Source organism: Megalobrama amblycephala, linkage group LG16, assembly GCF_018812025.1.
Source record: "Megalobrama amblycephala isolate DHTTF-2021 linkage group LG16, ASM1881202v1, whole genome shotgun sequence".
Taxonomy (NCBI): Eukaryota; Metazoa; Chordata; class Actinopteri; order Cypriniformes; family Xenocyprididae; genus Megalobrama; species Megalobrama amblycephala.
Window position 1 is genome coordinate 40426371 of NC_063059.1, and position 11731 is coordinate 40438101.

The 11731-nt window shown below is 39.1% G+C and overlaps 1 protein-coding gene and 1 long non-coding RNA gene across 3 annotated transcripts; one reads left to right on the forward strand and one right to left on the reverse strand.

Moving 5' to 3' along the window:
* Positions 1-211: 211 nt before the first annotated feature.
* LOC125248743 lies at positions 212-3150 on the forward strand. Its single transcript, XR_007180358.1, has 3 exons — positions 212-294; positions 1034-1164; positions 3026-3150. It is a non-coding gene; the product is annotated as an uncharacterized LOC125248743 (long non-coding RNA).
* On the reverse strand, positions 2904-11597 carry aasdhppt (aminoadipate-semialdehyde dehydrogenase-phosphopantetheinyl transferase). 2 transcript variants are annotated; one of them, XM_048160845.1, is made up of 7 exons: positions 11454-11597; positions 8626-8854; positions 7759-7880; positions 5680-5838; positions 4795-4863; positions 4534-4720; positions 2904-4166 (listed from the first exon to the last, which is right to left on the reverse strand). In XM_048160845.1, the coding sequence occupies exons 1-6, from the start codon at positions 11595-11597 to the stop codon at positions 4556-4558; spliced, it is 888 nt and encodes a 295-aa protein (XP_048016802.1). In that variant the 3' UTR covers positions 2904-4166; positions 4534-4555. The 2 variants fall into 2 exon arrangements, with proteins under 2 accessions (XP_048016802.1, XP_048016803.1); XM_048160846.1 differs by lacking the exon at positions 2904-4166 and having other exon boundaries at positions 4507-4720.
* Positions 11598-11731: the final 134 nt, after the last annotated feature.

Consider the following 11731-nt stretch of genomic DNA (forward strand, 5'->3'; position numbering starts at 1 on the left):
CTGGCACAGGTGTCGGGCTCTCTAACAACTTAAATGCTAAATTTAATTTTATTCTTTCTCTGCCTTTTTTGGCTTGAAACTTTTTCATTCTTCAAGTGTGTGAATGTGGGACGATCTGCTTTATAGCCTACAATATTCTTTGTTACCATGGTGGCATTCTTCTTTGCTACGGTTACGCTGCACATTGTGATGTTGTGGGATTTACTCTGCAGAGAGGCGACACACTGGTTTCATTGTGACACTTCAAAAAGTCTCGACTATCACTATGGCAACAGGGATCCTGTTCACAAACAGGTAAAACACACACACAAAAATAATCAGCACCAAGACACAAATCCAGTCTGGGATGTTATTTTTAGTGTTCACCCACACACACACAAATAATGATGAGTCAAAGTCATTGCATGTAATGATGTCATCACCAGTCTTGCGTTATTGTGATGTCACTGAAATATTTTATAAGCTCCTTTATTGGTCACGGTGCACCATGTTGTCTCTCATTGGGTCTTCCACTGAACTCTGGGAAATCCTTTCTGACCCCCATCATATGACGATAGAGGGAAAACAGAAACGTTGAAAATACCATTTAAATTGCACTTTATTTCAATTGTAAAATTGTAGGAAAGCATGTGAGATCAAAGCTGCCACATTTTCAAATCTGATAATAGAATAGAATAGAATAGAATAGAATAGAACAGAACAGAATAGAATAGAATAGAATAGAATAGAATAGAATAGAATAGAATAGATGGAACACATTTGAGCCGGTGGACATGGTTAGCTAATTAATAATGAATTTTTAGATGCTAAAACGGACTGCTTCTTCTCACATGACCTGCACTGTTTAGCCCTAAACAGCTGGAGCAGAAGTGTGTGAACTGGGACGTGGTTTGTGTATCACTGTTGCGGTGTGTCTGTCCTCACTGCGATCCGTCTCTGATGGGATGTTCAGAAACATGCAGAAACATCATAATCCAGATGCTAATGTCCTGATAGTGGCCGCTCCGCTCTCTCTCTCTCTCTCTCTGCTCAGACAGTGATGTTGATTAGATTAACTCAGATGACTGCCTGTATCACACGTGTTCTTGTTGCCATGGCAAAGTTGGCTGTGCTGGGATGGTTACCATGGTAACGGGGGAGAGAGTGTGTCATAGAGGAGGATGGGTGAGAAAATCAGCTCACACACACCAGATTGTTGAAACACAATATTTTATGCTAAGGAATTCAGATTTACAGGCTTATCTATCTATCTATCTATCTATCTATCTATCTATCTATCTATCTATCTATCTATCTATCTATCTATCTATCTATCTATCTGTCGTTCTATTTATCTACAAACACGATTCCAAAAAAGTTGGGACACCTGTACAAATTGTGAATAAAAAAGGAATGCAATAATTTACAAATCTCATAAACTTATATTTTATTCACAATAGAATATAGATAACATATCAAATGTTTAAAGTAAGACATTTTGAAATGTCATGCCAAATATTGGCTCATTATGGAGCTACACATTCCAAAAAAGTTGGGACAGGTAGCAATAAGAGGCCGGAAAAGTTAAATGTACATATAAAGAACAGCTGGAGGACCAATTTGCAACTTATTAGGTCAATTGGCAACATGATTGGGTATAAAAAGAGCCTCTCAGAGTGGCAGTGTCTCTCAGAAGTCAAGATGGGCAGAGGATCACCAATTCCCCCAATGCTGCGGCCAAAAATAGTGGAGCAATATCAGAAAGGAGTTTCTCAGAGAAAAATTGCAAAGAGTTTAAAGTTATCATCATCTACAGTGCATAATATCATCCAAAGATTCAGAGAATCTGGAACAATCTCTGTGCGTAAGGGTCAAGGCCGGAAAACCATACTGGATGCCCGTGATCTTCGGGCCTTAGACGGCACTGCATCACATACAGGAATGCTACTGTAATGGAAATCACAACATGGGCTCAGGAATACTTCCAGAAAACATTGTCGGTGAACACAATCCACCGTGCCATTCGCCGTTGCCGGCTAAAACTCTATAGGTCAAAAAAGAAGCCATATCTAAACATGATCCAGAAGCGCAGGCGTTTTCTCTGGGCCAAGGCTCATTTAAAATGGACTGTGGCAAAGTGGAAAACTGTTCTGTGGTCAGACGAATCAAAATTTGAAGTTCTTTTTGGAAAACTGGGATGCCATGTCATCCGGACTAAAGAGGACAAGGACAACCCAAGTTGTTATCAGCGCTCAGTTCAGAAGCCTGCATCTCTGATGGTATGGGGTTGCATGAGTGCGTGTGGCATGGGCAGCTTACACATCTGGAAAGGCACCATCAATGCTGAAAGGTATATCCAAGTTCTAGAACAACATATGCTCCCATCCAGACGTCGTCTCTTTCATGGAAGACCTTGCATTTTCCAACATGACAATGCCAGACCACATACTGCATCAATTACAACATCATGGCTGCGTAGAAGAAGGATCCGGGTACTGAAATGGCCAGCCTGCAGTCCAGATCTTTCACCCATAGAAAACATTTGGCGCATCATAAAGAGGAAGATGCGACAAAGAAGACCTAAGACAGGTGAGCAACTTGAAGCCTGTATTAGACAAGAATGGGACAACATTCCTATTCCTTAACTTGAGCAACTTGTCTCCTCAGTCCCCAGACGTTTGCAGACTGTTATAAAAAGAAGAGGGGATGCCACACAGTGGTAAACATGGCCTTGTCCCAACTTTTTTGAGATGTGTTGATGCCATGAAATTTAAAATCAACTTATTTTTCCCTTAAAATGATACATTTTCTCAGTTTAAACATTTGATATGTCATCAATGTTGTATTCTGAATAAAATATCGAAATCTATCTATCTTTCTGTCGTTCTCTCTATCTGTATGTCTATCTATCTATCTATCTATCTATCTATCTATCTATCTATCTATCCGTCTTTCTATGTCATTCTATCTATCTATCGCTCTATCAATCTAATGAGATGGTATTCCCTCTTCTTTCTGAACCATCTGTGCTGTAACTGTGCTTCAGTTTCACAGGGTTGTGTGTTTCTGCAAGGCATCTGTGGCCACTGTAAGTCTGAACTCCATTCTGGCTCCCGCAGGGCCTCCATCACAACTGTAGGAGAAAATCACAGTGATAGTGATTAACACAGTAAATCAGGAAGCTGGCGGATGGGCAGAAGTCATCCGGGAGAAGAGTTTAGACAGCGACCCAGTTAAGTGTGTGTGTGTGTGTGTGAAGTCATGGCAGAGCACCTGAGTCCACAACGACAGAAACCAAACAAAAATCCAGCATTCGTTCAGAACACGTTCACCATTAGGCAAGCAGATAAATCACAGACTGTAGTTGCTCTTTGTCTTGTGACCTTCTGAAGAGAACAAACCCGCTTCAGAGTTCCGTTCTCATGGGACAGTGATACTGTTGTTTTAACCTTTAACCTTTGGAAATACTTTCCATCAGACCGATAGAAAACAGACACACACACTAATGCATCTCACTCATTCAATGCGGTTTTACTCAAGACTTTGTGATAAAGCTTTAACAGAAATACTCAGAGGAGGAGAGCTGTTCTCTTTAATGCAGCTCTCCCTCGCTCTCCCGCTTTATGAGCGTGTGATTTAGGAAGCGTTTGGCTGAAGCTCTAGATTTCAGGAGAATAAAGAAGCCCAATGCATACAAACACACATATGCATGTTTCAGCATTGTATTGGACTGTATTACACTGTATTTTACAATTAAACAGATAGTTATGGCATCAAAATCTTATTTTAAAGCATTACCTTAAATGGCATTATAGAAACAGTCTCTCTATCTTTCCTACTTTGGAAAAAATTTAATTGCACCAGCGTACAGAGTTTAATCAAAATCGGATCCCATTTGCGTTTTCCATTAGTTCATCCTTGACCGTTCTGCTTTGCTGTAATTGACTTTGCTGTTTTAAACTCTGCCGTCTGAGTTTCGACAGGCCCAGTAGCTCATGATCTGAGTGGCTGCAGCTCCTGTCAATCACCGCAAGGGGCGGGGCTTTACGGCTCAAATGAAACGCAGTCCTGCAGTTAACAGCACACGAGCAAAAACAGGAGCGGAAATGCATACCTGCGCCCGAACAGCTGCGATTTGTTAAAAGCAGGACCCTCCGAACACACAGTCCTAATGGCCTGCTGAATGTCTGCGGATAAAAATAGACGGTGGCAGATGGAGGGGACGAGAAAGAGAGAGAGAGAGACTTTGAGAGGTGTAGGTTGGGAAAATAAACTCATCTCTTACATAAATGGGTCATTCCTACTATGCAGTGCACTTTCACGTTCCCAACAGATACGTCATATACTGGATATCCCATTAACTAACTAAAGCCAGTTCCTTGGACGACATCATTCTACAGGAAATGACATCATTTTGGAGGGAAAACAGCAGCAAAAGATGGTTAAAATGTGAAAATCGCTATTAGTAATAAAGTTGAAGTGTCTGCAAAAGATCTTACAGAACAGGAATGACCCCAAAAGAACAAAGAATATATAAACATGTACTTTATTTACATAAATTTGCATTCGTCATGGGTCACTGCTGTTCACTTTGCCTTGAAGGTGCTTCCTTTTTGCTCTGAAATCTCTCCCAGTAGGCGGAGTCTTCCTCTGTTAGGGGCGTGGCTCTAGACACCAGATCACTGAAACTCAATAGTGTGAACAAAAGAGGTGGGGCTTCACGAAAAGTTCCACCATCCCCCTATAAAACAAAGAAACATGGTCTCATGAACTGTGTTGACCTCTAAAATTGTGTATTATCTTCTTTAAACTCACTTTAGACATGCTGATATCTGGTTTTCCCAGCGCCACAGCGACGTGATGATCTTTGTCCAATAAGCTCTCCTGAAAAACAGAAAAAAGTCCATTTTGAGTAAATACTTAATTTCAGCAATGAAGAATTTGTTTTTTGCTTTTTAAATTAAAACTTTTATTAATTTAAGTGACCGTAGAGACATGTTAAAGATTTCTATTTCAAATAAATGCTGTTCTTTTCAACTTTCTATTCATCAAAAAATCCTGAATAAAACAGTTTCCACAGAAATATGAAGCATTACAACTGTTTGCAACATTGATAATAATCAGAAATGTTTCTTGAGCAGCAAATCATCATATTAGAATGATTTCTGAAGGATCATGTGACACTGAAGACTGGAGTAATGATGCTGAAAATTCAGCTTTGATCACAGGAATAAATTACATTTTAATGTATATTCAATTAGAAAGCAGTTATTTTAAATTGCAATAATATTTCACAATATTTCTGTTTTTACGGTATTTTTGATCAAATAAATGCAGCCCTGGTGAGCAGAAGAGACTCATTTCAAAAACATGAAAAAAATCTTAATTATTCCTTCTGATCTGTAGTGTATACATATATATATAGGATGAAAAGCCCAGAGAAATGAAGTACGTGAGCTCTGTCTAGGAAGCGAGAAGGCGTCTGTGATCTGTGTCACGTTCACACGCTCTGACAACTACAGAGAGACGAACCAGCACTGCAGGGCTCCACACAGAGACCATGAGAAACACACACACTAGATCAGAGTTTCACTCCCAAAACTTCAGTGTGCACATAATAATGTGTCTCATGGACTGAACCTGTAAATTGCTTTAAATGAAATGTCTAGTTAGTAATGCTTATATATTGTGAACACACACCTCAAATATCCAGTCCTCCTTTTCATCATCCAGGTGCATTCGTGTCTGGCGGTACACTTGCCCCTCTCGCATCTTATTGGGCGAGATGTGAAACTCCACCCTCTGCAGGTCGAAGCCCAGCCCTGTGCCAATCGCTTTGATGAAGCTTTCCTTCAACGTCTTGACGGACACAGAAATGGACCAATCAGAGGTAATCAGGCATCAGGACATGTTCAGAATGGAATACTTTAATACTTTACGGTATTTATAGTATGCAAAACCAGTATGTAGTATGTAAGGGAAAACATTGTACAAAATAAAATATGTAAAAACATACATACAAATATACATATAATATAAAAAATAAAAGTTACTATTAATTAATGTAGTAATGTAACATCCTTTATTTGGGTCAGTGACATGACAGGTCATTTTTTTGTCCAAAGGCCTTAATAATAATAAAAAACAAAGATATGACATCCAAAGTATGTAAAATAGTACAACTAGATCTCTTTTATTGAATCCAAAAGGTTTTAATTATATTTTGCAACATATAAAGGGATTTTAAAGATTTTGAAGAGTCAAAAGGTCATTCGGTTTAACCGTCCAAAGGCCAATACAGCCATTTCATTTGTGATTTAAAATATCTTAAAATGTAATAAATGTATATATTTTTTTATTCTGGCATGATTTTATAACATCATATATCAACATAGTGCAAAATGGTATTAAAATTATGTGTAGAAGTCATTGCTTTGTTATGAGAAACAATGTCTGGAAAAATGAATTTCATTGATGTCATTTGAAGTAACCAATATAAAGGGACCATTTTGGATCAAGTCATGCGGTCAGTATCATGTGACAGGATGTGACATCATTCAAACACCTGCAAAGGACCACATGGTCGTGAAGCAAAGTAACTAACTCTCTCTTAACTATTTGAAAAATTCATGTTTTCACTTGATCATATGCATGTCCCGAAACATCAGGTCATTCGGTACAACCGCTATAAAACATGGAAAATGTTGTAATATTTTAAAAACTTGTACTAAATATAAAATGTTTGATTGTCTTTTTGCTAGCTAGCTAGATATCATTTTTTTTAGCATTGTTCGAAAATATTGTCATTCGGTATAACCAAAAGTGTCAAATGAAATTCTGGACTTATTTGGTGACAATTTTATATATATATATATATATATATATATATATATATATATATATATATATAAATTACTATTAAATAAAAATAAAATAAAATGTGTAAAAAACTATAAAAAATCTTAAAATTACTATTAATTATTGTAATAATGTAACACCCTTTTTATTATATATATATATTAGTTAAATAGTTAATTAATTGCACTTTTTTTCCTGTAATTAATCGCGATTACTATAGATACTGTAAAATATTTAATACGTTTAGATGCTAAGCTTTCAAGTGATACTATGTAGGGAATCCTTTTTAAAAGGATGTGTAAACATTATAACGTAGATTATAACGTAGTTTTGGACCCGTATCTGGGTCCGTGGAGTTTAAGAGATACATTTATTTCTAAAATATTTATTTTTTAAATATAAAGCAAAAACAATCTGCTTTTATTCTAAAATTGTTAGAAACCAAAATTGTTAGAAAACATTTAAGTACCATAAAATATTCTGTGGACGTCCTCAGAGGTAAAATGATTCATAAGTAACAAAAATTATGCTCTTTTTTTAACTTCAAGTCTATAAATGCATAAAGCTTTCTTGTAGGGTTAGAATTGGATCGCTAGGTGAGCTTGTGAGTACTAGTAACAGTGACTGACCACATTCTCACCTACAGCACATCTTCTTGATACCAGTACATGAGTGTGTGTGTGTTTATGAGAGTCCTCAAATGACCACAGACTGGCACAACTGAGTCATGCTGAAGTGATGAGATCACATTGCCATGGAAACAGGGATCAGAATTGGAACAGTTTCATCCAGGACAATTTCTCTCCTGCTGCGATATGCTTATAGAGATGTGTGTGAGAGAGTGTGTGTGTGGTCTCGTTGCCTAGAGGTGATGATGATGGTGATGATGATGGTGCAGGAAGCAGCAGTTGCTATTGTTACCCAGTGCCTATAAAACATGTCCAGTTGGTCCCAGTCCGAGCCGGCCGTCCGGATGTTCGTCCACTCCAGATCCGTGAACTGGCGATTCATGATGCGGAAAAACTCCTGCACGGAGCTACTGCCTGATTTGCACATAAACACACATGTAAAACACCTAAAAGCTTCACCTTTTCACCTGGGAATTCTACATTAGTGAAGATTTCTGCACCAAAAATCATTTTTCACGATCACTTTCTCTGACCTTTACATTTAAACAGACTGTTTTTGCTTCCTTTAAAATATAATTGACCTCTTTTATGACTGAACCTACTGGCGTAGCTGCTTAATACTGAATGGGTGTTGATATGCAAATGCATATTTTGCAATATAGTTCAGAAAAGAGGGAGTTGAGGATGTTGTAGTATATCACATAGTAAATAAAACATTTGTATTATTTCAAAAGTTTGAGACAAATCAGTCATTTAATGATCATGTTCTGTAGACTAAACTTTTTCTTTCAAAAGAGCAGGAAAAATCTGTAATTTTTTAATCATGTTCTGCATAGAAACAAGATTCCTATGAGCTAATGCAGATTTACTTGTTACAGTAGAGCCCCTTTACCAACTTCCTACTCTCCTAGTCTGCTCTCCTCTGAGCACAGGTATAGAGCGACACCTGGTGGCCACTGATGGAACTGCAGTGCCTCTTGTATTGGATTGTAAATGTTCAGGTGACTTAGTAAAGGATGATGTTGAGTGAGCTGGTCATTATCGTGAAATGAATAGATGTCGGCTGTATATTCCCTTTTTAATTGAAAGCAGATTTGATAAGATGTGATTTGCTGTCACTTCATACAGAAATGTGGTGTTGTACGTGATCAGAATTTACCGGGTCTGCTGGTCTTCATCACGTCTACGCCCACCTGGAGTCCCGGTTCTGCTGCCAGCACGGCGTAATCTCCCTGATGGGACAGGTTGAAGTTCCAGTGGGTGATGCTGGGGCCGGACGAGGGACGTGGCAGGTACGGTTTCCCCCGCGCTGTTCTTTCCAGTCGAAACCCGTCCCATGCAAAACCCATCTTCTCACAAACCAGCTTTCTGATCAGTAGACGCCCAGCCTGGTGTAAAAACACACACAAAAATGAAAATCGATGCAAATATTAGTAAAAAAGTTGTAAAAGTTTTAGTTGATTCGTTTATTCTGTATGATATAAAATATATAAAAAAAAACAGAGGTAAATAGCATCATAGCATGTAAATGTATATGTGTCACAGGTAAAGTGAATAACACTAATGATCTCTTCATCACGGCACCTGTTAGTGGGTGAGATATATTAGGCAGCAAGTGAACATTTTGTCCTCAAAGTTGATGTGTTAGAAGCAGGAAAAATGGGCAAGCGTAAGGATTTGAGCGAGTTTGACAAGGGCCAAATTGTGATGGCTAGACGACTGGGTCAGAGCATCTCCAAAACTGCAGCTCTTGTGGGGTGTTCCCGGTCTGCAGTGGTCAGTATCTATCAAAAGTGCTCCAAGGAAGGAACAGTGATGAACCGGAGATAGGGTCATGGGCAGCCAAGATCATTGATGCACGTGGGGAGCGAAGGCTGGCCCGTGTGGTCCAATGCAACAGACGAGCTCCTGTAGCTCAAACTGCTCAAGAAGTTAATGCTGGTTCTGATAGAAAGGTGTCAGAATACACAGTGCATCACAGTTTGTTGTGTATGGAGCTGCATAGCTGCAGACCAGTCAGGGTGCCCATGCTGACCCCTGTCCACCGCCGAAAGAGCCAACAGTGAGCATCAGAACTGGACCACGGAGCAATGGAAGAAGGTGGCCTGGTCTGATGAATCATGTTTTCTTTTACATCACATGGATGGCCGGGTGCGTGTGCGTCGCTTACCTGGGGAACACATGGCACCAGGATGCACTATGGGAAGAAGGCAAGCCCGCGGAGGAAGTGTGATGCTTTGGGCAATGTTCTGCTGGGAAACCTTGGGTCCATCCATGTGGATGTTACTTTGACACGTACCACCTACCTAAGCATTGCTGTACACCCTTTCATGGAAACGGTATTCCCTGGTGGCTGTGGCTCTTTCAGCAGGATTATGCTCCTGACGCAAAGCAGAAATGGTTCAGGAATGGTTTGAGGAGCACAACAACGAGTTTGAGGTGTTGACTTGGCCTCCAAATTCCCCAGATCTCAATCCAATCGAGCATCTGTGGGATGTGCTGAACAAACAAGTCCGATCCATGGAGGCTCCTCCTCGCAACTTACAGGACTTAAAGGATCTGCTGCTAACATCTTGGTGCAGATACCACAGCACACCTTCAGGGGTCTAGAGGAGTCCATGCCTCGACAGGTCAGGGCTGATTTGGCAGCAAAAGGTGGACCAACTCAATATTAGGAAGGGGGTCATGAAGTTATGCCTGATCGGTGTGTATATATACACGTGTATATTTAAAAATGTTTATGTTAGATGCGATTAAAGGTGCACTATGTAATATTTTCTTTCCGCTTGAGGTCGCTAGAAGCCTATTCAAAACAAAGGCGTAGCTTGATGACGCCAAGTTTGAGTGCGGAATCTTGGGACATGCGGTCTCCACCTCAACGGACAGTGGAAAAGAATCGGGATTGGACTCGGGAAGAAATCATGTTCATGGATGTGATTATTAACGTTACTGTAGTATGAAGCAGAGCAGGAGCGATTGAGCAACACGCCTCACGAGCAGCGGGACTTTTATTATGACACAGTCGCCGGCGCTGCTTCCGCTTTTCCGGTCATGAGTATGAGGTAACGCAGCTCTGTTTATCATATTAGATACATTTGAGAGTGTTGAAAATGATGTTATAACGTTACTCTGAGCGTTTGCTCAGCGGCTGCTGTGAGACACTGTTACACACTGCAGTAAGATAGATCGATTTTACAATATCATATTAAATGCTGGATGGCTTGTGTTTAAATAGCATGAAATTAATTTTAAAACGTATTTTATGATGGAGAAAATGCTGTATTACTGTCATAAAAATAAAGCTGCATCTGATTATGCTATGTTAGCTACTTCACAAAATAGTGTTTTTCTATGAGGCATGGTAAAGCATGGTACTCGCAAAAAATCAAGAAAATTAGATTTAAACAATAAGACTAAACATGTTGAGCTATATAACAACAATTAGTTTTCTGTCTGTAAACGTAACCAAACCCTTGTCTATTAAAACATGTAATATATTAAAGCGTCTTTGGTGTTTCCATGGTTTCTACAAAATAAAACCGGAAACCGAGGGTAACGCGGGTATGACGCAATTGTCAGGCGACTCCTCACACGCCCCGGAGCCTTGGTTAAAATTGCAATTTTCTCACGATTTACAAATGGTTGGAAACATTTGGGATATTGTAAGTACTCAAGTGAACAAAATATATAACACTGGCCTATGTTACTGCAAAAATCGTACATATTGCAACTTTAATCGTAATTTAATTGATTTGACAGCACTATATCTATCTATCTATCTATCTATCTATCTATCTATCTATCTATCTATCAGTCAATTTCAGTGAGCTTATTTGACAAAAACTGTGACAAAAACTAATATTAGCATAAAATGAAATGCAAAATAAAGACTATTTATTTATTTTACTAGTTATTATTATAACATTTATTTAATATTTATTAATATAGCATTGATGTTAATTGTAAAAGTATGTCAGTTGTACCCACCATGGCAGATTTCGCATCTTTATTGAACACGAACTGCCCGATTCGGTCTTTCTCCTCCGGCTGGATGCACCGGGCCGCCAGGGTCCACTCGGAACGGGTCGGTACCCACGAACCGCAGCGGAACGCCCACCGGACCCCGTCCATTCCTGACACCCACAACAACTACTAGTACTAAGTAGTAGAAAGACACATAATTGATAGCTGTAAAGAAATGGTAAAAGTGCGTTTTAATATTAATAATATGTAGTCATTATTATTATATTATCATTATTTGCGGC

What these genes read in the sequence shown, in the direction of transcription:
- aasdhppt (XM_048160845.1), bottom strand. Translation starts at nt 11,597, where the DNA reads ATGGACGGGGTCCGGTGGGCGTTCCGCTGCGGTTCGTGGGTACCGACC. An exon ending in ACATGTTTTATAGGCACTGG is followed by an intron (nt 5,839 to 7,758) that starts GTAACAATAGCA and finishes GTGTCCGTCAAG; the next exon opens with ACGTTGAAGGAAAGCTTCAT. An exon ending in CAGATATCAGCATGTCTAAA is followed by an intron (nt 4,721 to 4,794) that starts GTGAGTTTAAAG and finishes TTTGTTTTATAG; the next exon opens with GGGGATGGTGGAACTTTTCG.